The 25,748-nt window shown below is 59.1% G+C and overlaps 2 protein-coding genes across 4 annotated transcripts in view; one reads left to right on the top strand and one right to left on the bottom strand.

Moving 5' to 3' along the window:
- The window catches only part of LOC309605676 (uncharacterized protein), a 31,033-nt gene extending 5,423 nt beyond the window's left edge, over positions 1-25,610 (top strand). Inside the window, exons 5-6 of the mRNA XM_082341769.1 lie at positions 584-706; positions 19,513-25,610. Of these exons, the coding sequence (XP_082197895.1) occupies positions 584-706; positions 19,513-19,823 (434 nt within the window). The 3' untranslated portion in view covers positions 19,824-25,610. The remainder of the gene's footprint in view (positions 1-583; positions 707-19,512) is intronic.
- Positions 879-13,225, bottom strand: B4GALNT4 (beta-1,4-N-acetyl-galactosaminyltransferase 4). Of its 3 annotated transcripts, XM_082341715.1 has the most exons (20): positions 12,889-13,057; positions 9,867-9,970; positions 9,323-9,418; positions 9,148-9,243; positions 8,981-9,071; positions 8,797-8,897; positions 8,566-8,633; positions 8,294-8,372; positions 7,039-7,105; positions 6,772-6,906; positions 6,575-6,684; positions 6,356-6,456; positions 6,178-6,278; positions 5,178-6,102; positions 3,091-3,380; positions 2,775-2,928; positions 2,562-2,634; positions 2,304-2,457; positions 1,831-1,957; positions 879-1,337 (listed from the first exon to the last, which is right to left on the bottom strand). In XM_082341715.1, exons 1-20 carry the CDS (start codon positions 13,037-13,039, stop codon positions 1,214-1,216), a joined length of 3,147 nt encoding a protein of 1,048 aa, XP_082197841.1. In that variant the 5' UTR covers positions 13,040-13,057; the 3' UTR covers positions 879-1,213. The 3 variants fall into 3 exon arrangements, 2 of the variants coding, with proteins under 2 accessions (XP_082197841.1, XP_082197842.1); XM_082341716.1 differs by having other exon boundaries at positions 5,178-6,278; positions 12,889-13,223; XR_014231484.1 differs by lacking the exon at positions 2,304-2,457 and having other exon boundaries at positions 1,200-1,337; positions 12,889-13,225.
- Positions 25,611-25,748: the final 138 nt, after the last annotated feature.

Raw genomic sequence — 25,748 nt, 5'->3', positions numbered from 1 at the left:
TGCTGGCTTTGAGGATGGAGGGAGAGGCCATGAGCCAGGAAATCCAGGTGGCCTCTAGGAGCTGGGAAAGGAGGGAAGCGGATTCAGTCCTAAAGCCCCCAGAAGGGGTGCAGGCCTGTGGAAACCTCGATTTTAGGACTTCCGACCTCCAGAGCTGTAAGACAGGAAATTCCATTTTGTTTGTGGAAATCTGTTACAGCAGCTACAAGGAACTCATATGGGCAGGCGCGCCCGGTGCCAGGCAGAGCACCCGCCTCCCTGCCACGACTGGGACCCCAGGGAAGGGCGGGCCCTCGACAGCATTATCCAGCCCGTCTGACTCTCCAGGGGACTCCTGACCCTGAACCTCCACGAGACAAGTCAAGCAAACCCCCCATTATGTTTAAACCAGTGTGCATTGGGTTTTCCATTTATGGCAACTGAGTCCTAACTATACCCCCAACCTGGTCGTAGGATGTCACCCGCCACCCCGGGGTGCCTAGTGCGCCCACCTCTTTGAGGAGGATGGGGCAGGACTGACATCCAAGGTCTGTTTTCACAACGAAGGGGACTAAGCAGACGGTTGAATATTCTTTGCTCGCAGGGGGAAAGGCCTCATGCCACGCCGGTGACCGGCGGCTCCACACACAGGGTACTGAGGGAGGGTCCAAAGCCCCTTTGCCTTCGGGGCCCAACACAGAAGCTCAGAGGGAACGTGCGGGCAGAGGTGAGTGGTCTCGAGGGTGGAGAAAGGTGCGGTCAGCATGGCGGCTGCAGCTCAAGTCAGGAAAGGGAGTCAGGAGCGGGCACAGTGCCCAGGGCCACCGTGGGTGCAGGGTCTCTTGCCGCTGCCCAGGCCCACCTCTGCCCTCCCAAGAGAACCAGACCCAGAGGATGAGTCAGAACTAAAAAAAATATTTCATTTCATTCTGAATAAAAAACGGAACAGACAGAACTCTTGGAAATCCTGAAACGATGTCATTGCTACGGCAAAATTTCACAGAAATCATCGCACAGGGCGTGGGGGCCAAGCCCAGGCCCCGCCGGCTACGACGGCCGCCTCTCTGGGGTGGGCACAGAGGGGGCAGCAGCCTGGGGGGCCAGAGAGGGGCAGGCACGGGTGGTGGCTGTGCCCCTGGATGAGCCCCGCTGGGTCCCCAGGGTCCAGGCTCAGAGCCTGGCCTCCAGCTGCCATGGCAGGACAGCAGCCGGGGCTGGGAGGGGTCGCTGGTCCTCAAGGGGCCTCCTTGCGGGCGGCCTTGCGGCTGCGCATGCCCCACATCCCCCGCTTAGAGTGGTAGTGGTGGTAGAAGTTCCGCACTCGGAGCCGCTCCACCTCCAGCCCTGCCTGCAGGACCCTGGGTGGGGAGGGGGAGTCAGGGCTGCCCCTCAGCCCAGAGGATCTTTGGGGGGTGATCAAGACTGGGGGTATGGGGGTGAATGGGGCTGCCCTGCTTCTTCAGGACCCTGCAGGGGGAGGGCATGCATGTCAGGGCTGCCCCTGAGCCTACAGAACCCTGGGGGTGGGATGGAGTGGAAGAGGTCACGCCCCTGGTCCAGGGGCTGGGGTGTCAGGGCTTCCACTACTGTCCAAGCCCAGTAGGAGGAGAGGGACCCAGGAGAGGCCTGTAGGGCCTGCGGGCAGAACTGGTTCAAGGGCTTCCCTGAGTCTGCAGGATCCTGGAGCTGGGAAGGGGTTTTGGGGAGTGGGGTGGGGTCCAAGGATCTCTCTAGGCCTAGCTCTGGGGGTCGGAGAAGGAGGAAAGCAGAGTCCCGTCAGCATGTGAGGCCCCTCCCACCCAGGGGAGGAGGATGTGGGAGTCTCAGTCTCCGCTAGGGGGAGGGGGTCACCTGTCCAAAAGCTCCCAGTCCTCGCCGCCCCACTGGTCCCGGAACTCCTCAGTGTTCATGCCTCCAATGCGGTCGAAGTCGGACTTGTAGATCCCAAAGAGGCCGAAGCCGTTCACCTCCCAGTAACCTGGCGGGGATGGGGTGCCCTTCAGACACCAGGTCCAGCAAGCCCTTCCTCAGGAGGGCTCTCGGGGTCACTCCAATGTGTCGGTCATAACCTGGGAGGCCTGTGCATGACTTGGGTGTCGGAGAAGGTTCTTAGGGGCCGAGCATGACCCTGGGGTTACTGGGGGGAGGACTTGGGGTCCTGGGCACTCTGGGGGTCCTAGAGGCCACAAGGAGTCCCAGGCGTTATAAGGGGCATTGATGGGGCCCTAGAACTGCCTTGCGGGTTGGGAGGCCCCCGGGGGCCTGGGTTTTGCCCTGGCATGGGTGGGACCCCTGACGTTACCGAGGGGCATTCAGGGCGTTACCGTGAGGGTCCCCTGGCGAGCTCCCGCAGCCCAGCCGCATGACCACGGGCGCAAAGGCCAGCCTGCCCTCCACGCAGTGCTTGCGGATGCCATCCAGGATGCCGGGGGGGAAGTGGATGTGCAGGTCGCAGAGGAAAACGATGCTGCTGGCATCCTGGAGACGGCGGGCAGGTCTGAGCCTCGCCCTCTCCTCCGGAAGGGCACCCCCCGCCCCCAGCCCATCTCATTCTCTCCACCCGCACCATCCTGCCCACGCACCTCCACCGCGGCCACTCCAGCTTGCAACCCCGCGGAGCGCTCAAAGTTCCCGGTTCGCCTTAGGTATTGGTATCTGGGGGAGGAAGGGGATATGGGGTGGGAAATCACAGCCACCCGTCTCTGGGGGCGGGGGCGGGGGCAGGAAAACCCACGCCGGCCCGGGAGGAGGGAAGATGTGCTCGGCCCTCCCCGGTAGGTGGGGGGCGCCGTTACCTGGGCAGCGGCGCCGCGCGGAGGGCCCGCTCCACGTCCATGTCCTCGCTCTCGAAGTCCACCAGGACGACGCTGAAGCGCGAGTCCCCCGTACGGGCGTGCAGCGCAGCCATGTCTGCCAGGAACTGCGCCACCCAGCGCGCCTGGTTCTTCACTGGAGGAGGATGGCGATACTGACCCACCTGGACCCGACCTGGCGGTACCCTGCCCAGGACCAGTGGCACTCCCCCCCTCCCCATAAGGCCTGCTGGACAAGGCTCCCGCCCGCCCGCCCGCAATCCCAGGAGGCTGGTCGGCCAGCCCCACTCCCGCGCACCTGGCACGATGAAGTGCACCATCACATCCTGGCGCCAGGCCAGGCGCAGTGGCCGGCACAGTTCCGGGCGGCCGTCGGGGCGCGCGGAGGCGGCTGGAGCCGGCTCGGGACTATCCCCGTCTCCATCTGTGTCGCCGGCACGCGCCCCGGGCAGGCGCAGGAAGACATACTCAGACAGGCGCAGCCGGCGCCCGCCGCGCTCCTGGAGCTCCAGCTCCAGGAGGAAACGGCTTCCGCGCGCGGAGTCCCGGCGCTTCTCCACGTTCACGATGCGCAGAAGAGCGTACCGCCTGCGGGGCAGGACCCAGTCAGCCCCCTCGGGCTCCGAAGCTGCGTCCATGGCTCCAACCCCATTCTTCCCACAAGCCGCCCCCAGCCGCAGAAATGAGGTGGCCACTCAAGTGGGGTGCCGCACGCCCCCCGGCCCCCCCAAGGCCTGCTGGGGAGCTCCCTTCTCAGAAGGCAGGCCCACATTCCGGGGCTCCCTCTCCGTGGGGCAGCCCATAAGGGAGGCGTCCCCAAGCCCAGGCCAGTCCTCTCCTCGGTGCCACCACTCCTGTCCACAGCTGCACGCTCAGAAACCTTTAGGGGCGCCCACTGCCCACAGGCCGAGGTTCAGACGTCTGAATTCTAAGCCGGTAAACGGTGTCTACTTTGTGGCCTCAATACGCCCTCAGGTTAGATGAGCAAGCTTCCTCTTCCCGTGGGGTCTTTGCCCTAGGTGTCCCCTGCCTGGATGCTCGCCCCATGCTCCCCGCCCTCCTCTCCAAGGTCCTGGGTGCCTCCTCTGAGAAGCCTCCTTTTTGCCCCCCCAGCACCAGCGCAGGGGCTGCCCTGATCTCTGGGGAAGAAGCCTCCGGGCCTTCAGCTGCTGGCCCTTCCCCAGCCCTGGCCTGGGAAGATAGGGCCTCGCCCTTGACTAGGTCACTCTCCCTTCTATTGCACGTCCCCGCCCCCCGCCCTTTGCAGCCAGTATCCCTCACCCTCGGAGCCTACCGGTGTGACCTCCCAGGGGTCTAGATTCCTCCCTTCACCCCCTGCCCATCCCCACCATGCTCTCCTCAAGTACCAGGGACTTTCTGCCCCAAACGCTCTGGGTCTGTGCTCTCGCTCCTTGGGCCACCCACACCCCTGCATGGCTTAGGGAAGGTGGGGCTGCAGCCATGACCTTTCTGCTGGACAGACCCCCTCATGCCCATGGGACAAGGAGCTGCTCCCAGGAAGCTCAGAGCCAAGTGCAGGCTCGCTTTCTCAGCCACCTAGAAATCAATCTACCCCAGCCCCTGGCAAGGGTCCAGGCCATCCCATCGCCGCCCTGGACCAAGCCCTGTCAGTCATGGGCTCCCCCTTCCACCCCCTCCTCTCCAACACAGCCACATGCTTGTCTATGATCCATATGGGCCAAACCTGTGTCCTGCTCTAAACTCTGTACCGGAGGCAAGAAGAATGACTCCTGCACCTGGCCTTCAAGGACCATGAGGCCTGTCCTCTGCCCACCAGCCTCCTGGCCAGCCTTTGCCTGTCTCTGCAGGTCCTGCCCCTACTTAAGGGCTCAGCACAGCTCTGAGAACCCCTCAGGGCCTCCCCTCAGGTCAAATTGGGGCCCCCACTCTCCAACCCTCATACCTACTTGGGGTGGAGACAAAGACTGGATTCCTGGGGCCTGGGGGAGACCAGAAGGGCCAGTGGGGCAGGAACCCTGAGCCCTCCCCCGAGGACCAAGACCCCAGCCAGCAAGGTGCCAGTGGGGAGAGGGATCCAGGGGTTCCTAGCCTGGCCTTCGTGTGTGTCTCTATCTGGAGGAGAGACCTGGGTGGCTCGGCTCCATCCTCAGGTCCAGGTCCAAGGTGATAGGTGTGGGGTTTGGAGGTGCAGGACAGGGGAGCCAGCCCTGGGTGTTGGGGGAAAGGCTCCTAACACGGGACAGGGGCCCTGGGCAGTAAGGGGCCCCAGAAGGGTGAGAAGACACTTCCGGGGGGGGGGGGCGTGTACCATTCCCAGAGCAGCGCCCCGTTAAACCCTGGGGAAGTCTGAGGGTCCCACGGAGGCCAAGCGCGTCCCTTCCCACGCGCGCCCCGCCCTCGCACCCTCCGTGGCGCGCGTTGAGCCGCTCCATGTACTGGGCCACCACGTCCACGGCCTCGGCCTCCGGCAGCTGCAGGTTCCCCGACACGTTGCAGCGCAGGTCGTTCCAGTCCGAGCGCAGCATCTCGAAGTCCACGTTGCCCACGCTGAACGTGCGCTGCCAGTTGATAGCGTCCTCGCGCCAGCGGCCACGCCCCGGGCCGGCCGGGCCGGCCTTCTCTTCGCTGTCCTCCGACGCAGCCTCTTCGCCCTGCGCCCCTTCCTCGTCGTCCCCTCCCTCCTCTTCCTCATTCTCCCCGGGCAGCTGTGGCCTGGACACCTGGGACAAGCTCAGGAAGGAGGTCACGGGCTGCGCTTCGGACGAAGAGTTCGAGTCTGCGGTGGGGGCCGTGAGTCCCGGCTCGCGTGCCTGGCCCTCTCGGCTCCCCTGGGTGGCCGGCGCCGGGGCCGGGGGTCTCAGCTTTGCGGCCTGGGGGCCGCCGGTCCTGCGGCCTCGAGCCCGGGGTGGGCGTGGGCGCGCGCGCAGCTGCACCCGGGGTTGGGGCCTGGGGCGCAGGAAGACGCCAGGGAAAGGCGGCCGGGGAGGGCCGCGTGGGCTGAGCTGCGCCGGGGCCCGGGGCGGGGCCCGCAGTCCCGGCCGCACCCGCGTGACATACACCTTCGGGGGTCGCTCGGCCGCGGCTGCTGGCCGGGGCGGAGGGGCACGGCCCCAGAAGAGCGGAAGGGGGCGGGCGGCCCAGCGCAGCGCCCGCGAGCGCCGGGGGCTCGGCCGGCCCTGGGGGGCGGGAGGCGTTGGCAGGGCGGGAGTGGCCGGGGCCTCGGTGGGGGCCGCGGGGGCGGGGGGCCGGCGGCCGCCCTGCGTTCGGGGCGCCTCGGTGGGCTCCAGACCGTCGAGCAGCTCCCCGTCGTCCTCGTCGTCCAGGAAGTCTGTGGGCAGCGCGGGTGAGCTGCGGCGCCAGGGCGGGCCCAGCTGAGGGGGTGGGGGGCGCTGGGGGCACTCACCGTCTGGGTTGAGGAAGAGAAAGGCTCGGCGCTGCACCTCCTCCTCTTCGTCTTCCTCTCCCTCCTCCCGGTCCATCTTCATGTATTTGTAGAACCCAAACCTGGGGCCGGGGCGGGGCGTCAGAGACCAGGCTCGGCCGAGGCCCCGCCCATTCTTCCTTGGGCACCACCCACCCACCTTTCCAGATACAGCGGCGACTCGCGGTAGAAGCACTTGTTGTCCGTCTCCATGTGAGTCAGGCGTGTGTGGTCATTGGGATAAACGAAGGACAGGTACACCTGGGGCGGGCAGAGGGCTCAGGTTGGGGCGTCTTCCAGAGGATCTGGAGGAGGCTCCGGGAACCCTGGGAAGAGGGAGGCCTGGGTCTCAGGGAAGACCTTGGTGAGGGGCACTTACAAACTGCAGTCCCTGGTATCTTGCGATGGGAAAGTCCTTGACAACGTAGGTGGGGGCGTAGGCGCAGGGCTCCAGCACATTCTCCAGACTCCAGGGCTCCACCCGAGGCGCTACGGGAGGTGTGGTCACATTGTGACCTGAAACTCCTGCCCCGCCCCCCACCCCACCCCACCCCACCCCGGGGGGCCTCCTCTCACTGAGGAAGAAGGTGTCTCGGGGATCGGGCCGCAGCATGTCGGCTCTGGGCTCCTCCTGCAGCAGGCGCCCCCCAACGTGGCTGGCTGGAGACTGGGGCACGTGGGCCACGTGGTCCATCTTCAGGGCTGACTCATCTAGGGGCAGAGGATGTGTGGGGACCCCAGGAGTTCCTAGAGACGCCTCCTCACCCATACCCAGACACCACCCCAAAGAGGCCGCCCATCAGGAGCCCTCCCGCTTCCCCATAGAGGCGCTGGGCTCCGCACCTGTATACAGGGAGATGTGAGCAGAGCCTATGACTTCGAACTTCAGACCCGGCAGGAAGGCTCGCCACTGGGGGTTCGAGAGGGTGGTCAGGACCAAAGGATGGGGGTCAAGGTGGGAACACAGCTGGGTCAGGGAGGGGTGAATCTTCCCTGACGTGGGGCTGGGGAACTAGTAGGGGCAACCCCTTCACGGACGCAGGAAGCTTGGGGTGGGGGGGTGGATGGGAGAGCGGTCCTGAGAAGATACAGCAGGGAAGCTGGAGAGGCCCAGAAGGCTGGGGTCCCTGGAGGCAGATGAGGATGCCTTTCCTGACATCCTGGGTGCTTCCTGACCTTCTGGTTATGGCCTCTGCCCCCACCTCCTCCCGGTTCTGCAGCCACTGCCCTTCTGGAGGTCAGAGCTGGCCCCCCAGCTCCCCGCTGGACCTCCCCATCCGCACTTCCCCCACTTCTGTGGCTGGGCCTTCCCAGTCTCCCTTGCAGACTCTCCCTCCCCCACCGCTCTCATGTTGGGGTTCCTGGGGGCTGTCCCAGGCCCTCTTCCCTTCCCAGCTCATCCTGGGCCCTTAGTCACCCCCTCGGCTTCCACAAGATCACCCCAAATCTGCATCTGCAGTCTGGACCTTCTGCTAAGCTGAGCTGGGGTGATGCCCACCACACACAAACCAGACACCTGCAACCTCCCACCACCCCCTAGCCCACCCTGGTCACCACCCCACACCCAGCTAGGCTCAGACTCTCAGTCGCTGGGCATCTCCCTCCGCCCCCCACCCCGACCTTCCACTTCTTCCATTCCCACCTCCCTGGTTCAGGGACCGATGGATGGCCACCCACGAAAATCCCTCCCAACAGGCAGCGGCCAGAGAGTTTTCCCTGAAATGCAGATCCAGTTGCCTCATCCTCAGGAGGAAGCCCTGCCGGATCTGGCCACCAGACTGCTTGGAGTTCCAGAAGACTCCAGGTGGTTCCATTCCTCTGCTGTTCTCGAGACCTGGAATTCATCTTTGCACCCCAGATTCTCTCCCCACTGGTCTCCCTGTGAATGTCTCTCATCTCTCAAGAATCTGCTCAAGGGCCACTTCCTCTGTGAGCACAAGCCCCGTCCCTGAGCATCTGCTTTGTCAGCTAGATGGGAAGCTTCTCTGGGGGGGCGGGCGGGGTCCACACCGTTGTCCTGCGGGGAGTGGCCGGAAAGAGGAGGGCAGGGCAGGGGAGGTGGGGTCTCCAGAAGCCCTCAGAGGGCAGCCGCACTCACGCCCACTTCCACGTGGTCCGAGCCGCGGTCGTCCTGCTTGTGCAGTAGCTCAAAGTAGTACCTCCGGGAGGCCATGAGCCTGGGGACGGGAGGAGTGAGGGGGCGGGCCCGCCATGCCCCAGAAGCCCCAGACAGATGGGGAGCCCACAGGAGGTGGGGCTTGAGGGGGCAGCATAGCAGCAGCGGCTTCACGCATGCACGTGTCACCCACTCCTCACACACACACACACACACAGGTACACACTCATGCACACACTCCCACACTCACTCACCGCCTGGGCTTGGACACCTGGGAGCTGAACTTGGTGAATTCTCCGGGCGCTGTCCACTCCGAACCAGTCTGCAGGGTAACAGAGAAGGGGCAGGGGGCTCACGCTCTCCTTGGGGCACCAGCCCCATCCAGCCCCCCCTCCTGAGAAGCTGGAGGGGCCAGGTGACCAAGCCGCAGGAGGCCCACGAAGACAAGCGGTGTGGATGGAGGGGTGGGCTGCGCGTGGGGGTACCTTGCCCACAAAGGCCACCAGCTGGGCGCCCGCCGGGCTCTCGGTTGGGCTCAGCCAGAACTCCGAGTTGTCATCCGAAGCCACGGAGAACTGGACATCTCCTAGGCCACAGGACCACAGGACAGGGCTCAGGGGTCGGTGGGGGCTTTGTGACACCCTGCCCCCCACACCCCCGTGCCCGCACCATCTCTCGCCGGGTGGATGAAGCCGAAAATCCGGAGGCCGTAGTTCTTCCACTTGGGGGACACAGCCAGCTTCTTCACGGTGGTGCGAGTCTGGGGGGGGCAGCGGCCTCTGACGTCAAGGTCCCCGCCCACCTGCGGGCCGGCCGCCCCCCACCCCAGCACTCACATGAGGGAAGAGCGGGAAGTGAAGGTTCCTCCTGAGATGGCCCACGGCGCCCCCGCACCAGTCCTCGAACACGTGCAGGTTCACCTGCCCCTTGTACTGGGGGTGGGAGGAGGGCTTACCTTCTGCACAGCTGCCCCCGGCCCTCCCCAAGCCCGAGCCGCTGGGCAGAGCTCACCTCCTCCCGCCACGAGGGCGCCTGACGGGTGAGGTTGAGCGACAGTGGCCTTCCAGCCCCCCCGGGAAACAGCGCGTCTGGGTCCCGACCTTCGGGCTACGGGAGAGAAAGGGCACCAGGGTCAAAGCTGAGAAATGTGAGGGCAGGAAGAAGTCACACAACCACACACACACACACACACACACACACACACACACACACACACACACACACACACACACACACACACACACACACACACACACACCAGGCTCAGACACAGTGTGTGACACAGCCCGCCACACACGCCGGTTCACTTCACAGACATCCCTTCCACATGTAGCCACGAAGCCCTGACTCCATCACGCCCCGCCGTGCACACCCACCCGAGCAGACCCTTGGCCACCCCACGTGCAGCAGCTGCGTCCACCCGGGCTGGGGCCACGCTCCGTGCTGGAGCGCTGTGTCCTCCCTGCACACGGCCCACAGGTCCTGAGGCCACCGGCGCAGGAGTGGCCTTGGGTCTCGTGTGTGCTGTGGTGTTCCTCCCCGCAGCCCTGCTCACCACCCGCTCCTCCTCACGGCTCTCGCTGGAGTCCTCTGCCCTCTGTGTGGACAGTGCAGCCCGGATGCCCCGGCCATCTGTCACACCGCTCAGCTTCTCACCATCTGTGGGCGGCACATGAGGCGTGACTGGGGTCCAGGCTCTCCAAGGCCACAGCCCCTGCCGCTGGGGTCAGCTGGGGGCAGGATGGCCAGTGGTGTCTCCACTGAAGCCCTCCCTCCCCACGTCTGCCCCTTCATGCTACCCGATGCCCCACCCTACAGCTGGAAGTGCTCTCGGCTGGGCCCTTCTCCCACATCCCACCTCCGTGGGGACGGCCCTTGCCTGAGTCCCCCACCTGGCTTTTCCCAGCCCCCACTGGCATGAGGGAGCAGTTATGTGTATGCACATGCTAGCATATATGCATGCACACACACACCCGTGGGGCTGTTGTCATCAGTGACTCTGCCTCCAGGAAGGCCCCCAGGATTGCTCTGTGCCCTCAGCACTTTTCCTGTGTGCTGGAGTGTTTTGTGTCTGACTCCCTTACCAGAACTGAGAGCCAAGGGTTAGTGCTGGAGTTTGTTGTCAGGCGAGCTGGCACTGTGGTCTTGAGGCTACCCCAGCCCCGGCCCATGGCACGTGTGCCACCTGCTGCCCTTGAGGCCAGGGTTCAGGACCAAAGGAGCCCTGTTACCCACCTGGGCAGAGGAGGGATTGGCACACTGGTCCAGCTTCCAGAGGACATGGGGCCAAGGCGGCCCCGGAGGGAGACTGTCCCCCTGGGGATCCCTTCCGTGGACATCTCTAGAGCTTGGCACCCCCCTAACTCCCCACGCCTGGGGCAGACCACCTCCACACCCCTGCCTCCCTCAACTTCCCAGACCTCCTCCCTAAGCTGTGGGCCTGGGGTTCCATACCCTGGGATCTGAGCCTCCGAAGGCGAGGCTTTGCTGTGCGCCATGTCTGCCTCTCCTGGTGCTCCCATCCGGGGACCCCCAGTCCAGGAACCCCTCTCCTCCAGGGCCAAGCCTGGGCTTCAAAGTCTATGCCCGTCCCTCGATCCAGACCCCAGGAGCTAGGTTCCCGGACTGACACAGTTGGCCTGGGCCCTTTCTCTGGGGGAGGGGGCTGCCCGTGGTCTTGTGCCTGTGAGACTCCGGTGGTGCCTGCCCACTTGCTTCTCCCCCCAGGTCACTGTCCTCCGTCCAGCTGGGAGGCGAGCCCCTAAGAGGCTCCCGGCCAAATCCCCACAGCCTGGCCCTGATGCTCCCTGCCCACAAGGTAACTCTGGGGGTATTGGGAACCTTCCACAGTGGGGTCCCAACCCAGGATGCCATCACTGTCCTGCAGGGGCTGAGCCCCAGCACAGCGAGATCCAGACGGGCCTCCTGCCTCCTGGCTGCCAGCACCTCTGCCTGCACAGGCTGCTGGACCCCAGGAAGGTAGCCTTTCTGGTGGGAGTGAACACAGTGCTGACAGGACAGTCAGAAGGGCCTCAGACACGTCCAGCTGCTCAGCTTCCCACAAGCCCTGCCCTGGTGGGAGCCCAGGTAGCGGGACAGGAGGCGGGGCTGCAGCCCCGGGGGCACCGGCTGGGTCTGCTCCTGGCAGGAGCTGCTTGAGGGTTTGATCTTCCATAACCTTGAACAGCTCCCGCCCACCCAGGAGCAGCAAGGACAGCTTCCTCGCTGGTCCAGCTGAGAGCAGAGGAGGTCCCAGAAGTGGGGTTCCCACACCTCCGCCCCCTCCCGGCTGCTCGGGAAGCCAGGCTGGGGAGCAGTGTGGTTGCCCAGAAAACCACAAGGCAGCTGAGCGGGAGGCTGGTTATGCTCTGCGTCACTGGCTCTCGCTCCGGGGTCCTGCCTTATTTGATGGTAGCTGGGGGGCCTCTATGAGGGACTGAACAGTGCTGGGGGCCCCTAGAGGGTGTGGTAGCTGTGAGATGCGTGGACTCTGGGGGTGGGGTGGGTTGGGACAAGCCTCTGACCCCTGGCCTGGGGTGTCTGTGGTGCCAGCTGTGCGACTGAACAGGGAACTCTGGACCACTTGGTGGAGTGGCCCAGGACTTCATGGGTCAAGATCATTGTTCTGAGTCTTTGGGAAGCAAGATTCTCACCACCCATCCTAAGGACACCTCGCTTCCTTGAGAAGGGCCAGGAGCAGCTTGGCTGGGACCTCCCTGCCCTGAGGTGCTTCCTTCTCTCTCTCTCATCACCGCCCCCGCCCCCCCCACCCCCACCCCCGCACTCTGCTCCTCCTCCTCCTCCAAGTGTGTGTCAAAAGTCACCACCTCCAAGAGGCCCTCTAGGATCCTCCTAGCTAAAGTGGCAGGACTCCTCCCCAACTCTTTCCCACATCGCTCACCAGGACCTGATTTGTGGGTTCACTGTCTGCCCCCACTGGAGCGTGAGCTCGAGGAGCCTGGGAGAGTTCACGCCAGGCAGTTCGGAGCTCCCCAGGCTGGATCCCTATCCCCATGCCTCACCCCGCTTCAACACACAAGCGTCTCAGTCCCTGATCACAGGTTTACCTAGGGCACTTCCTCCAGGAAGCGTTCCAACTGCAAGGGTCAGCTCCCTCCCGCCAGCCCCCTCTCTCTCCGTCCTGAGGTTGGGTCTCTGCCCCTCCCCAGCAGATGCGAAAACCGAGGCTCTGCTACGCAGGCACGTGTCGGAGGCGCAGCCAGACTTGGCTTCTCGGAAATCTCAGCATGCAGGGCCCGGCGGCGGAGATCTCCCCAAGAGCCCACCGTTAACCCCGTCACTCACTACCCGCTCCAGGCCAGACCCCGGCGTCCTCCAGGGTTCGGGGACGCTCCCCAAGAGGGTCGCGCACGTCACTGCTGACGTCATCGGCGTTCTGGCCGGGCTGAGCCGAACCGCGCCCCCTGCCCCAATGTCGCCGAGCTGGGAAGGGCGGACGGGGTCTCCGGGCGGGCCTGACCCATGCCGAGGCCTGGGCGCGATGGGAGGGCCCGGGCCCGGCGCTGCTCGCGACCCTCCCCGCCCCCCGCCCCCAGGGCGCGCGCCCCCTCCCGTACCTCGCCCGTAGCCCAGCCGCTGGCGCAGCGCGCGGCCCTGGCGCACCAGGCTCAGGTGCACGTACGTGAGCCACGCGGCGCAGGTGAGCAGCACCAGCAGGAGCAGCAGCTTGATCTGTTTGCGGATCTTCTTCGCCGGGAACCACGGCATCGCGGCCGCGTCCGCCCCGGGCCGCGCTCAGCGGCGCCGCCGCGGCCCCCCGCTCCAGCGCGCCCCGCGCCGCGTCCCCCGGGCCCGCATGGCCCTTTGTCCGCCGCCCGCGGCCCCAGGGTGCGGCCGCGGCCCCGGGCTGCCCTTGGCCGAGGGCACGGGCTGGGCGGCGGAGCGGCTGCCGGCGGTGCCCCCCCCGGCCCCGCCTGGCCGCTCAGGCTCCAAGCTCCTGGGGGCCTCGGCGGGACGGAGCAGCATCCACGCTGCGGTGCTACCCACCGTGAAACGGGCCCGGCCACCGCGCCACGCGAGCCAATCCGGGCCCGGCCAGCCTGCGGGGAGCCAATCCACGGCGCCGGGGGCGGGTCCGGCGTGTTAGGGTGTGCCCGCCGCTGGTCTCCACGCAACGCGCGCGCATCCACCTGGGCGCGTTGGCCCGCGCAGCGCGGGGACGCGGGGTCCTGGGGATGCGGAGGACCCGGGATGCGGTGTATGGGGAGGTGTGAAGGACCGGGGACAGGGGTCAAGGGTCAGAGAATGCACGGGACAAGGAGTGGTGCATAGGACCGGGGGACATAGGGACCCGGGGTCACGGGGGGTAGTGATGGAGGCCGCGGGAGGAGCAGGCTATGGGTCGGGGGACAATGGGGACACGGGGAACAAGGGTGTAGGGACGCGTGATGGGGAGACACTAGGAGCTCGGGGAACGTGAGGGGGAGGATGCGGGCAGCCTGGGCTTGCAGTTGGAGTAAGCCTCTTGCTAACAATGCAGCCAGGAGGAATGGGGCTCAGACAACGTGGGGAGGAGAAAAAGGAAGTTTGGGGGAGAGACATAAGGGGGTAAGTGATGATGGTGGGTCAGCGGGGCTGGGGGCGCGTGGGTGCACAGGCTCCATGCAGGCAAGGCTGAGGAGGGTCTCAAAAAGCACCTGGCTTCACCCTGAGGGGCATGAGGAGCCACCAGAGGACTTAGCGTGGAGGGCCAGGGTCTGACCTGGCTGCCAGGTGGACAGGGGCAGCAGAGGTGCGTGCTGGCGGCCTCCACTGAGGGCAGGGTGAAGAAGGAGAGGAGGTGCCCCGGCTGTCTGGAAGGGGGCAGGAGGGAACCTAGCCCTCCCATTTCTGACCTGAGCCTGGGGTCCGAGGTGTGGCTCTTGCTGAGCTGGAGGTGGGAGGGGAGTGTGGGCTGATGCTGAACTTTGCCCACTTGGTTCCCATTCCTGCCTGGGCCACCGCCACCCCTGCCTGCCCTGTCGTCTCCTTCAGCCCTCCCTCTGCCCAGCTGCCAGGCTGACTCCTCTCTCTGTCCCTTCCTCCATCCGTTAGCGTTTTCCGTTATTGTGTAACGAGCCACCCAGCATCAGGGTTATAAAGCAACTGTTAGTTAAGCTCCTGGAGTCTGCGGTTCGGGACTTCCGACGGGGCCCCGCAGGACAGCTCTCCTCTGCCCCAGGATGTCTTGGGCCTCAGGCGGGAAGATGTGACCAGCTGGGGGCGACTCCGGTGGCCGGGCTGGACTCATCTGGAGACTTCTGCACCCTCGTGTCAGGGCTTTGGCAGGGATGGTTGGGCTTGGCCAGGATGATTAACCAGAGCACCTGGGTACGGCCACTCCGGGGCAGTGGCCTCTGGGCTCCAGCGAACAGGGCAAAGCACCTGGAGAGTCACGGCATGCCAATTCTGCCACACGCTGTCATAGGCCACCCAGCCTTGAGAGGAGGGGACGTGGACCCCACCTCATCTTGGCAAGATCATCCAGGAAGTTGCAGTCTTAACACTGCCACACTATCCTTTTTTCCCTTTTATTTTGACCTCGGGGCATAGACTCAAGTTGGCCACTTTCCACCATCCTGTTGATCTGTCGTCTGTCCTGTGAGCGACCCCTACATCTCTTCAAACCTTCCCCTGCCCCATTCTTGTTCTTTCCCCTCCTCCAATCCACTTGCCATATCCATGTTGTCTGCACATTCATTAAGATATTCATCACATTGTGTGTATTTTAAACACTATATCAATAGTTTTGTGCTGTAAATCTCATTGTGTTTCCCCAAACCTCACACATACAAATGTATATCTCCATGTTGCCGTGTGTGCACTGCTTTCCCTGGTCCTCCACCATGTGCCCATTCGGCCAACAGATACCTGGGGTCCTTGGGAGCCAGAGACTTAAGGGGCACAGTAACTAACAAGGCAGATACAGTCCCTCCCTTCGTGGAGTTTCTATTTTCCTAGGCAAAGGCACATGTGAACAAGCAATAGTTTCCAATGGTGATAAGTGCTGTGAAGACAATAAAGCGTGATGATGGCCTAGAGAGATGAGGGGGAGGGTTTCTTCTTCATTTTTTTTTTTTCAAATGTTGGGTTTTAAAATTTTTATTTTATTTAATTAATTAATTTATTTTGGCTGCGTTGGGTCTTCGTTGCTGCGCGCGGGCTTTCTCTAGTTGCAGCGAGTGGGGGGCTACTCTTCGTTGCGGTGCACGGGCTTCTCATTGCGATGGCTTCTCTTGTTGTGGAGCATGGGCTCTAGGCACGCGGGCTTCAGTAGTTGCGGCATGTGGGCTCAGTAGTTGTGGCACACAGGCTTAGTTGCTCTGCGGCATGTGGGATCTTCCTGGACCGGGGATCAAACCCATGTCCCCTGCATTGACAGGCGGATTCTTAACCACTGCGCTACCAGGGAAGTCCCACACACTTCTACTTTAAACCGTTCTTAACTTCCAAATTAAAACAAAGGCAAAATCATGCTTCTGCTTAATATGATGCAAGTATCCTGGCTAAAAAGAGGCTAATCTCTCCAGAAGAGACTGATGAACGTTTCACATCACTTTATCCATCTTTGGGTGGTACTGACTCTAAATGAATAATACGTTCTCTTTAAGAATGTTGAACACTTGAACACTCTCAGAGAGAGAGTGTGATCATTAATAACAAACACTGGGATGTGAGGTCAACTATTGTTAACATACGTTAGGCAGAAGGAGTGGGAGAGGAACAGGGAGGAAGGAGGGCGGGTGGAACTAGTACAGGTGTGCCTCACGTGAAGGGTAGGGTGAGGCTCTCGTTACTACGGCAGCCACGTGGCGGTCGCTGGCGCCTTCGTCCCCTGCCCACTCCACGTTCCCTGCGTCCTCAGCCAGCACCTCAGCTGCTCATGGTTCTTTGTCTGATGGAGTGGCCCCAAGGGTCTGTGCCTGTTTTGGGTGGTTCTAGTTTTCTGTTGGTGTTTACTCCAGGACCAAGGGGCACTCAGAGACACCCTAGAGTGTCTCCTGCCTTCCAGACATCGCCTGCTTACCCAGCTCTGTCATGAAAACTCAGCCCCCCCTCTATGACCGTCATCCCCGCCGGCGCAGTGAGCTTCTGTCGATTCCCTGGCGTGAGGAGCCCCCAGTGGCCAGGTGGCTGTCAGCTGCAGTCTGATGTGCCCCCTGGTGGATGCGCTCTAGGGCTTGCCCGGGACTGAGGGGATCCCAGGATGTGGGACTTTCAGTTTTAAACCTAGGAAAGTCCTGGCAAACCAGGATAGTTAGTCACCCTAATGCACCCCTCCCTCGGAATCTGAGACCACTGGAAAAGCAGAGCCCAGAGTTGTAGGGATGGGAGGCAAACATTTCACTGATGGACCCTTTGGGATAGTAGAACACTGCCATTCCTATCTCTTGAGAGCTGGTCCCGTGGATCTTGGCTGTGCGAGACCCCGTAGGTTGCTGATTGAGAGCATTACCCCACCTCCATAGTCAAGTCTCCCAAAGGCCATTCCACCCTCTGTCCACCGTTCTACCAGGCTGGCTGCTTCGGGGAGATGGGAACACGCAGGACCGGTGGACTCCACGAGCACGGGCCCACTAATGCAGTTCACTTGCCGTGAGGTGAGTGCCTTGTCGGGAGTCACGCCGCGTGGCGGATGGCGTGGGTGGATGCGGCTTCCTGTGAGCCCACGGGGAGCGGTTCTGGCAGAAGCACTGCCGGCAGGGAAGGTACATCCATACCGAGGAAGTGTCTGTTCTAGGACGAACGAGGTGCTGCCCCCAAGCCACTGCCCCTGGGATGGAAGAGGGGCTAGTGGTGGTCTCTGCTTTTGGCAGTTGGGCTCTCGGCAGTGACAGCAGCCGGATAAGCCCTGGTGGTTGGATGTCCAAGTTGTGACGCCGTGCGGAGCCTCCCTCCCCCCGCCTCGGCCACTTGGCTCATAAACCAGCTGGCCAAGGGTGAGAGGTGGCAGGGAAAGCGGCTGACGTGCCCTCAGAACAGGCCACTTTGTCCTCTTGATGGATAAGGTCCTCCTTGGCTGAGGCAGCTCTCGTGCGACACAAATTCTTTATACTTTGTTCACACCCAGAGAAGTCCGTCTGCATACCTTGCCCCAGACGTCCTTGTCACCCGTTTTCCAATCACGTCCCTTCCTAGTGGCCGAGCATCCAGCCAGCTGGAGAGCTCGTGACTGCCCGTCCCCAGGGCAGGTCTCTGCCTCTTACCTCGTCCTGCAAGGCGGCATGAACAGCCAGGGCACTGCTTGTCCCTCTCTGAGGGCGCACCCTCATCTCTGTCCTGCAACCCCCTGACCGTCCACGTCTGGGCCAGGCCCGCAGCCCCGTCTGTAACCAGGCCTGAGTTCCTTCCTTCTCAGGCACCTGGTCGTCGGGAAGCCCCACGAAGCCTTGCTGCGGGTTGAGAGGGTGGAGGCGATGCGACGGCTACGTGGTCGTGCTTGTTCATGACTTTCACGTGACTTCCTTGGGCCTCCGGGACCCGCTTGAGAGCAATCACATAGACGCCGCTTCCACTGACAGGGCACCGCTGTGTGCCCGGCCGTTCGGCTCGGGGGTCACACACCCGCCCGTGATGGCAGCTCAGGTGGCATAATAACCGCGGCTCATGGCCGAGTGCTCGGTACCCAGGCGGTTATCTTCAGAATGTGGCAGAGCTTTGTGACGCCGCGGGGCCACACTCAGGCACCGCGGGCTCTGCTGGGTGGTGCGGCCCCTACGGCAGCGTGACGTGCTGCCGGGCTTCTTCGTCTCTGAGCCTCTCAGCTCCAGGGTCGGAGTGGTACAGCCACACGGGGTGAAAGTCGCCTCCCAGGAGCGAGACACGTCAGGCATCATGCCTCTTTCTTCCTGGTCGGAGGGACTGGACGCAGCCACTTGCCTGTGACTTGGGAAGGGACGTCTAGATGTGTACTGGCCTGCTGGAGCCCTAGGCATTTCAGAGGTGGCAAGCCTGGACTTTCTGTGGAGTTTATCTTCCACTCTGGTGTACGTTTGTCCTACTGAGGGTAGTTGCTACGTTCTGCTCATCGAGTTCGAACAACGTGGCGTCACGCACGGAGGGACCAGTGTGGCAGCTGTGGGAGGGACCAGTGTGGCAGCTGTGGGAGGGACCAGTGTGGCAGCTGTGGGAGGGACCAGTGGGCCAGGTCCCCAGGGACTTGGTGCGCTGTGGGGTCGCTCTGTCTCTGAGGGAGGGCTGTGGAGGGGTGCTGCTGTCTCTCGAAAGCCAGCTCTTCCGACGGTCCCTGCTAGCCGGGATGGAGAGACCCATCGCTCAACGGCTGGGCTCCCGGCTAGGAGCCAGTGGGGCTTTGCTTCAGCAGCGAAACCACGTCAGGAGCAGCGGCTGCGGTTGGAGTTGCCACCTGACTAGCTTTGCGGTCACTGTCTGTCGTTCTGCAGGACCCCGTCTTCTGCACAGGCCCAGTAGGAGAGGGCCGTGCTGGGCGTCGCACTCCTGGGCCCTAGGTCCTTGCCGTGGCGCCGACCTCTGCACTCCCGTCGGGGAGGCCTCACTGCTTTGCTTCACTATCTTCCTCGGCCCAGGAGGTCCTGGTGGTTCCCCTCGGCCTTCCCCCCGTAACAGCCCTCCCCCCGCGGGACAGGACACCAGCATGGGTTCTGCCAGCTGCTGAGTATACCCACTCCGATGACTGCATTCTGGAACGGGGGGTGACCACACATGGGTCCAGGGACCCACTGGACCCACCGTTAGATAGACGTGACCCAAACATTGTGGATCACCTGAGCGCCATAAGCCGCTGCTCTGACTGGTGGTCACAGGGGTGGCTTGGGTACCCTGAGAAGCCCGGGGTCTTTGCTTCCCCATCCTCAGACACCTGGTAAGTGTCCCCGAGGGGCCTCAGGGGAACGCGGGGAGGAAGGTTCACAGTACCTTTCTGGTCACGTGACAAGGTCCTTCCTCAAGGACACGGGTCTCACTCTCATCCAAGGAGGCTTTGGGTCTGTGGACCAGCTCAGCCTGGGAAATTGGTCGGGGGTCTGTGGCTTTCTGTCACGGTGATTTAAGTCAGGCTTCTTGTCATGGACTGAACGTTTGTGTCCCCCCTCCCCAAATTCACATGCTGTAACCCTAACCCCCAATGTGATGGCGTTTGGAGATGGGCTTTGGGGAGGTAATTAGGGTTAGATGAGGCATGAGGGTGGGGCCCTGGTCTGATGGGGTTAATGCCCTTACAGGGAGACGCCAGAGACCTCGCGCTCTCTCCACGCACACCCCAAGGAAAGCCCGTGTGCACACGGAGGTGGCAGCCGCCTGCAGCCAGGAAGAGGGTCTCACCAGAAGCCGGCCACACTGGCTCCCTGATCTCGGACTTCCAGCCTCCAGGGCTGCGAGGAAACAAATGTTTGTTTACGAACGCGCTCTCGGAACGGGATTCTTTCGTGTGGAGCAGACTTACTGTGTGGGTGTGAAGGATGAAGACAATAGAGGTAAAAGGCCCTTTTCATCACACCATGTCCAGGGTACATACTATCAACGAAACTTATGACTGTTGACGCTGGCTGTGATCACCGGGCTGAGGCGTGCTTGTCAGGCTTCTCTGCTGTAAAATTACTCCCCCTCCCCCTTCCATCCTGTGCCTTTGGGGAGGAGGTCCCCATGCACAGCCTGCACTTAAGGGTGGGGGGAGTCCGGCTCTCCTCGCTGTGGGGTGGAGTGTTCACAGAATTTATTTGGAATTCTCAGCATGGGAGATTTGCCTCTTCTCCTCCATTTATTAATTTGTTCAATCATTTATGTCAGTGTGATCACATGGATACGTATTTTATGCTTTGGGTTATGGTACACTATTACTTTGTTGATTTTGTTTCTCAAATTGTTCCAGCTTTGGCTGCTGGGAACTCTGTCAGTTGGCTCCTGTGTCCCTTTGACACACCCTATCTTTGTGTTTTCTGTTTTGTTTTTTTGAGCACCTCCTTACCTTCCGGCTACAAGATGCTCCAGGCTCATCCTGTATATTTCTATTTCCAGTCCTAGGGTCAGCCATTTCTTCAAGGGATTCTGGATCCTTCCTTTTGTTAGAGAATGGTCTTAGAAACCCAGATCTGGGAGATAGATGTGTTCATTGCTGCTGGGGTCTTGTTTCTTTGTGCCCTCTCAGCAGACAAAGCAAAGAAATATATGTGCGTGCCAACCTTGCATACACACGCATGTTACAAATATTCCTGTGTGTAACCACCTGTCTCTACGTTAAACGAACGTGAGTTCTCACTGACGTCTCCAACCAGCATCTGTTATCCACGGATCATTCTCCCCTTGGTCGCCTGTAACCTCCCGCTCCTCCGGGGTGAGACTCCCGGCCCCCACCACCCGTGTACTTTCCTGTTCAATCCCAGCGCACGTGTACAGCAGGGACACGGTTGTTAACCCGTGCCCCATGGGAAACAACTTCACCACTAGAGCCCAGTGCTGTGTGCACGTCCCCTGCCTTCAGGCCTACAGACCCCACTCGTTTCCAGAGTGACTCAGGTCAGCACCTTTCATCCGGCCCCTCCTTGAGGGAGTTTCACACACTGTAAGGCAGGTATGTTCTCCTGTCACCGTCTGCATTCCTTCCTGGGGTTATTTGTTTTCTTATCACTGAGTTTTAAGAGTTCCTTGTTTATTTTGGACACAATCCTATATTGAATATATATTTTGGAAATATTTTCTCCTAATCTATGGCTTGTCTTTTCATTGTCTTTACAGTATATTTAGCAGAGCAGAATTTTAAAATTTTAATAAAGTCCAACTAATCAATTTTTTTCTTTCAGGGGCTGTGCTTATGTTGTTGTAGCTAAAAAATCATCACCAAATCCAAGCTCACCTAGATTTTCTCTTATGTTATCTTCTGGAAGATTTATAGTTTTGGTCTATGATAAATTTTTAGTTAGTTCTTGTGGAAAGTATAAGATCTGTGTCTAGAGTCATTTTTTTGCTTATAGATATCCACTTGTTCCAGGAAGTTTGTTGAGAAGACTGTCTTTCTCCATTGTATTGCCTTTGCTCATTTACCAAAGATCTGTTGACTATATTTGTATGGATCTATTTCTGGACTCTCTGTTCTGTTCCGTTGATCTATTTATCTCGTCTTTTGCCAAAACCAGGCTGTCTTAATTACTGTAGCTTTGTAATAAGTCACATAGTATCAGTCCTCCAACTTTGTCATTCCTTTCAGTATGATGTTGGCTATTCTGGATTTTTGCCTTTTCATATAATCTTTAGAATCAGTTTGTCAATATCAACAAAATAACTTGCTGGGATTTTGACTGGGATTGCGTTGAATCTATAGGTCAAGTTGGGAAGAAATGACATCTTAACAATATTGAGTTCCTGTCAGTGAACATGGAATATCTCTCCCCTTATTTAGATCTTTGATTTCATTCATCAAAGTTTTGTAGTTTTCCTTATGTGGGACCTGTACATATTTTTTTTTTTTTAGATTTATACCTAAGTATTTAATTTTCTAGGGTGCTAATGTAAATAGTACTGTGCTTTGAATGTCAAATTTCCATTGTTCAATGTAAAATAGATAGCTAGCGGGAAGCAGTCGCATAGCACAGGGAGATCAGCTCGGTGCTTTGTGACCAGCTAGAAGGGTGGGATAGGGAGGGTGGGAGGGAGGGAGACGCAAGAGGGAAGAGACATGGGAACATATGTATATGTATAACTGATTCACTGTTATAAAGCAGAAACTAACACACCATTGTAAAGCAATTATACTCCAATAAAAATGTTAAAAAATATTTCCACTGTTCATTGCTAGTATATAGGAAAGCGATGTACTTTTGTACATTAATAACCTTGTAATAATCGCTTATGCATTCCAGGTGTTTTTTTATTTTTTGTTTTGTTAATTCTTTGGTTTTCCTACATAGACACTATTGTCATCTGTGAACAAAGATAGTTTTATTTCTTCTTTCCCTATCTGTGTATATTTTATTTCTTGTCTTATTCCATTATCCTGGATTTCTAGTATGATGTTGAATGGAAGTAATGAGAGAGGACATCCTTGCCTTGTTCCTGATCTTAAGGGGAAAACATCTGGTTTCTCACAATTAAGTATGATGTTAGTGGTGCATTTTTTGGTAAATGATCTTGATCAAGTTGAGGAAATTCCCCTCCATTCCCATTTTGTTGAGAATTTTATTTTTTTTTAATTAATTTATTTATTTTAAAATTTTATTATTTATTTATTTGTGGCTGCGTTGGGTCTTCGTTGCTGTGCGTGGGCTTTCTCTGGTTGTGGCGAGCAGGGGCTTCTCTTGTTGAGGAGCACGAGCTCTAGGCATGTGGGCTTCAGCAGTTGTGGCACATGGGCTCAGTAGTTGTGGCTCACAGGCTTCTTTGTTGCTCTGCTGCATGTGGGATCTTCCTGGACCAGGGCTTGAACCCGTGTCCCCTGCACTGGCAGGCAGATTCTTAACCACCGTGCCACCAGGGAAGTCCCGAGAATTTTAATTATGAATTGGTGTTGGGTTTTGTCAAACGCTTTTCTGCATCAATTGATAAGATCATATTATTTTTCTTTCTTAGCCTGTAGATGTGATAGGTTACATTAATTGATTTTAAAAATATTGAATCAGCTTTGCACACCTGGAATAAATCCCACTTGGTAGTAGTATGTAATTGTTTTGTGGTGTATAATTAATTGTTGGATTTAATTTGCTAATATTTTGTTGAGAATTTTTGCAGTTCTATTCATGAGAGATATTGATGTGTAGTTTTCCTTTCTTCTTATGTCTTTATCTGCTTTTGGTTTTATTAGGTTAATGCTGGCCTCAGAATGAGTTAGGAAGCATTCTCTCTGTTTCTATTTCCCGGAAAAGATTGTAGAGAATTGGTATCATTTCTTCCTTAAATGTTTGGTACAATTCACCAGTGGAACCATCTGGGCCTGGGGCTTTCTTGTTTGGAAGATTATTAACTATTGAGTCAATTTCTTTAATAGATACAGGCCTATTTAGTTTATTTCTCCTTGTGTGAGTTTTGGTAGTCTGTGTCTTTCAAGGAATTTGTCCATTTCATCTACATTATCAAATTTGTGGGCATATTCCTTTATTAACCCCTTTATTAACCCCTTTATTAACCCCTTAATGTCTGTGGAAACTGTAGTGATGGCCCCTCTTTCATTTCTCATTGTAGTAATCTCTCTTTTCTCTTCTTATTTCTGGTTAACCTTCCTAGAAGTTTATCAATCTTATTTACTTTTTTTCCCTCAAACAACCAGCTTTTGGTTCGTTGTTTTGTTTTTTTTTAATTGATTTCCTATTTTCAATTTCCTTGATTTCTGTTCTGGTTTATATCATATCTTTTATATTGTTTTCTTTTGGCTTATATTACCTTTCTTTCTCTAGTTTCCTAAATAAGAAGTTTACATTATTGATTTTAGGTCTTTTTTTCTAATATACGCATTTATACTATAGATTTCCTTCTAAGCGCTGCTTTCACTATATCCCACACATTTTGGTAAGCTGTGTCTTCATTTTAATTTAGTTCAAATTCTTTTTAAAAAATTCCTCTTGGAACTTATTTTTTGATTCATGCCCAAGTGGTCTTGGGTTAAGCTACATGCAGCAATTGAGGCTGCAAATGGTCAGTGACACTGCTCCCATGTTTAAGCAAACCCACGTGCCGGAGATCCAAGCCAGATTCAAGCTGGGCCACCTGTTCGGATGTGGGGATGGTGGGCCTCAGATGCCTCTGCATGGGGGAATGGGGCTACCTTCCAGCCATCATCACCTCTGATTATTGCCACTTAACCCCCATCCCCAACCACGTGCTCTCATTGGACCCCCAGGTTGTCCTGGGTGGGGGACAGACCCCTGTCTTCATGCCCAGAGACAATGGTCAGAACCCCGTCTACCAGGCTGGTGAGACGGCCCAGCCCAAGTCAGCACCTGGGTGGGTCACGATGGCAACAGACGGCCAGCCTGAGCCTGCCTTGGCTGAGTGGGGAGGAGCACCTCCGGCCGTGTCTGGGTTGATACCACTGTCAGGCTCTCAGAAAAGAAGCTAAGGGTCATTGGAGATGCGACCTGCACCCCACCTGGGACTCGTGAGGGTCTGAGTCAGCATCCCGGGAGCATGGCAGCGGTCAGGTCTGTGGGTCGCCTCACCCCGCAAGTGGACTATCGAGCAAGTGTGGGACACACTGAGCAGGAGTGGCCCAGCCCGTCAGCTCCTCCGACCCGTGACAATTTGAGTTTGGCTGAGGGTAGGATTGTCGAGGGAAGCTATTGGCAGGGGGCCCCCGTGCACCCTGTGTGTCCTTGCTGAATGGCTGGATTGCAGGGCTGACTGTCTGAGGCCGAGTGCTTTCTGTCGCCATGACGACTGCCACTAGGCAAGTCAAGGGGACCCAGGGGGACCACCATCGCCTGCCCACTCCTGGGGGGAGGGACTTCTGTGTCTGCTGCTTGCCCCACGGCCCCAAGTCCCTCAACTATGATACGACCCACTCTGCATGCAGCCCATCACATCACCCTGGAACACAGGGCAGGGACCTGGTGCTGCCGTGTGAGGCCTGTGCGCTGTGATCCCGAGTCCCGCCGGCTCCTGTCAGCACCTGGGGAGTGGTGAGAGGTTTGTTCTTGGCATCCTCTATGAGCCTGCAGTTCTACCACCTTCCCTGCAGGGGCTGCTTAGCCCCTGCATGGGAGGCCAGACCACTCACCCAACACTGGACCAGCACAATGCAGGCCTCGCCACTGCCCCGTGGCTGTCCTCCTGAGTCACCCCCCCCACACACACACATCCAGATCTGGCCTCTGACCGCTTCTCTGGATTCGCGTCACTGGAGGGACTACAGCCCTTCTGTGCCCCAGGGCCCTTGCACGGCTGTCTCCTCTGGCCAGAATGTTCCCCTAGGCTTGTCCCTTAGGGAATTTCCTCCTTGGCTCTCACTGATCTTGCCCTCACTCCCTCGCGTCTCATCACATTTTGTACGTCACACTGCTTCATGAGCTTCTTAGCCCTTACCAAATCCTGAAATTATCCTGCTTACTTTTTTTTTTTTATTTACAAAATTGAGGTAGAGGGAATTCCCTAGCGGTCCAGTGGTTAGGACTCCGCGCTTTCACTGCGGAGCGCCGGGGTTCAAGCCCCAGTCCGGCAACTAAGATCCCGCAAGCGCAAGCGGCGCGGTGGGTGGGAGTAGTGGGGGAAATTGAGATACAGTTGATGTATATCCTGCTTTAAGCTTCATGAGGGCAGGGCCTGGTCCTTCCTCCCGGTGGGTCCCCAGCGCATTGGCGGGGGAGGGCGTCCATCCTCCCTGGCCGGCTCCCTGGGGGAAATCAGCAGTCCCCTCCCGCAGACCCTGGCCCTGACCCACGGCGGCAGGGCTCGGCCAGCCACCGTTCCGCCGGCCGTGTCTGCCGGTCGGAATCCATCTGCGCTGGGCCAGCAGCCGCGGGCTGAGACCAGACCCCGC

The sequence above is a fragment of the Balaenoptera borealis genome, assembly GCF_965194805.1.
Source record: "Balaenoptera borealis genome assembly, chromosome: 11".
NCBI classification, from domain to species: Eukaryota; Metazoa; Chordata; class Mammalia; order Artiodactyla; family Balaenopteridae; genus Balaenoptera; species Balaenoptera borealis.
The sequence above is the reverse complement of the archived record's forward strand: the minus strand, read 5'-3'. Positions and strand labels throughout refer to the sequence as shown.

Excerpts from the sequence above, each read along its gene's own strand:
- B4GALNT4 (XM_082341716.1), bottom strand. The coding sequence starts at position 13,039 with ATGCCGTGGTTCCCGGCGAAGAAGATCCGCAAACAGATCAAGCTGCTG. Across the intron at positions 6,279-6,355 it reads TCGCCGCTGTATCTGGAAAG|GTTTGGGTTCTACAAATACA; the intron begins GTGGGTGGGTGG and ends CCCCGGCCCCAG. Across the intron at positions 2,929-3,090 it reads GGTGCACTTCATCGTGCCAG|TGAAGAACCAGGCGCGCTGG; the intron begins GTGCGCGGGAGT and ends ATCCTCCTCCAG.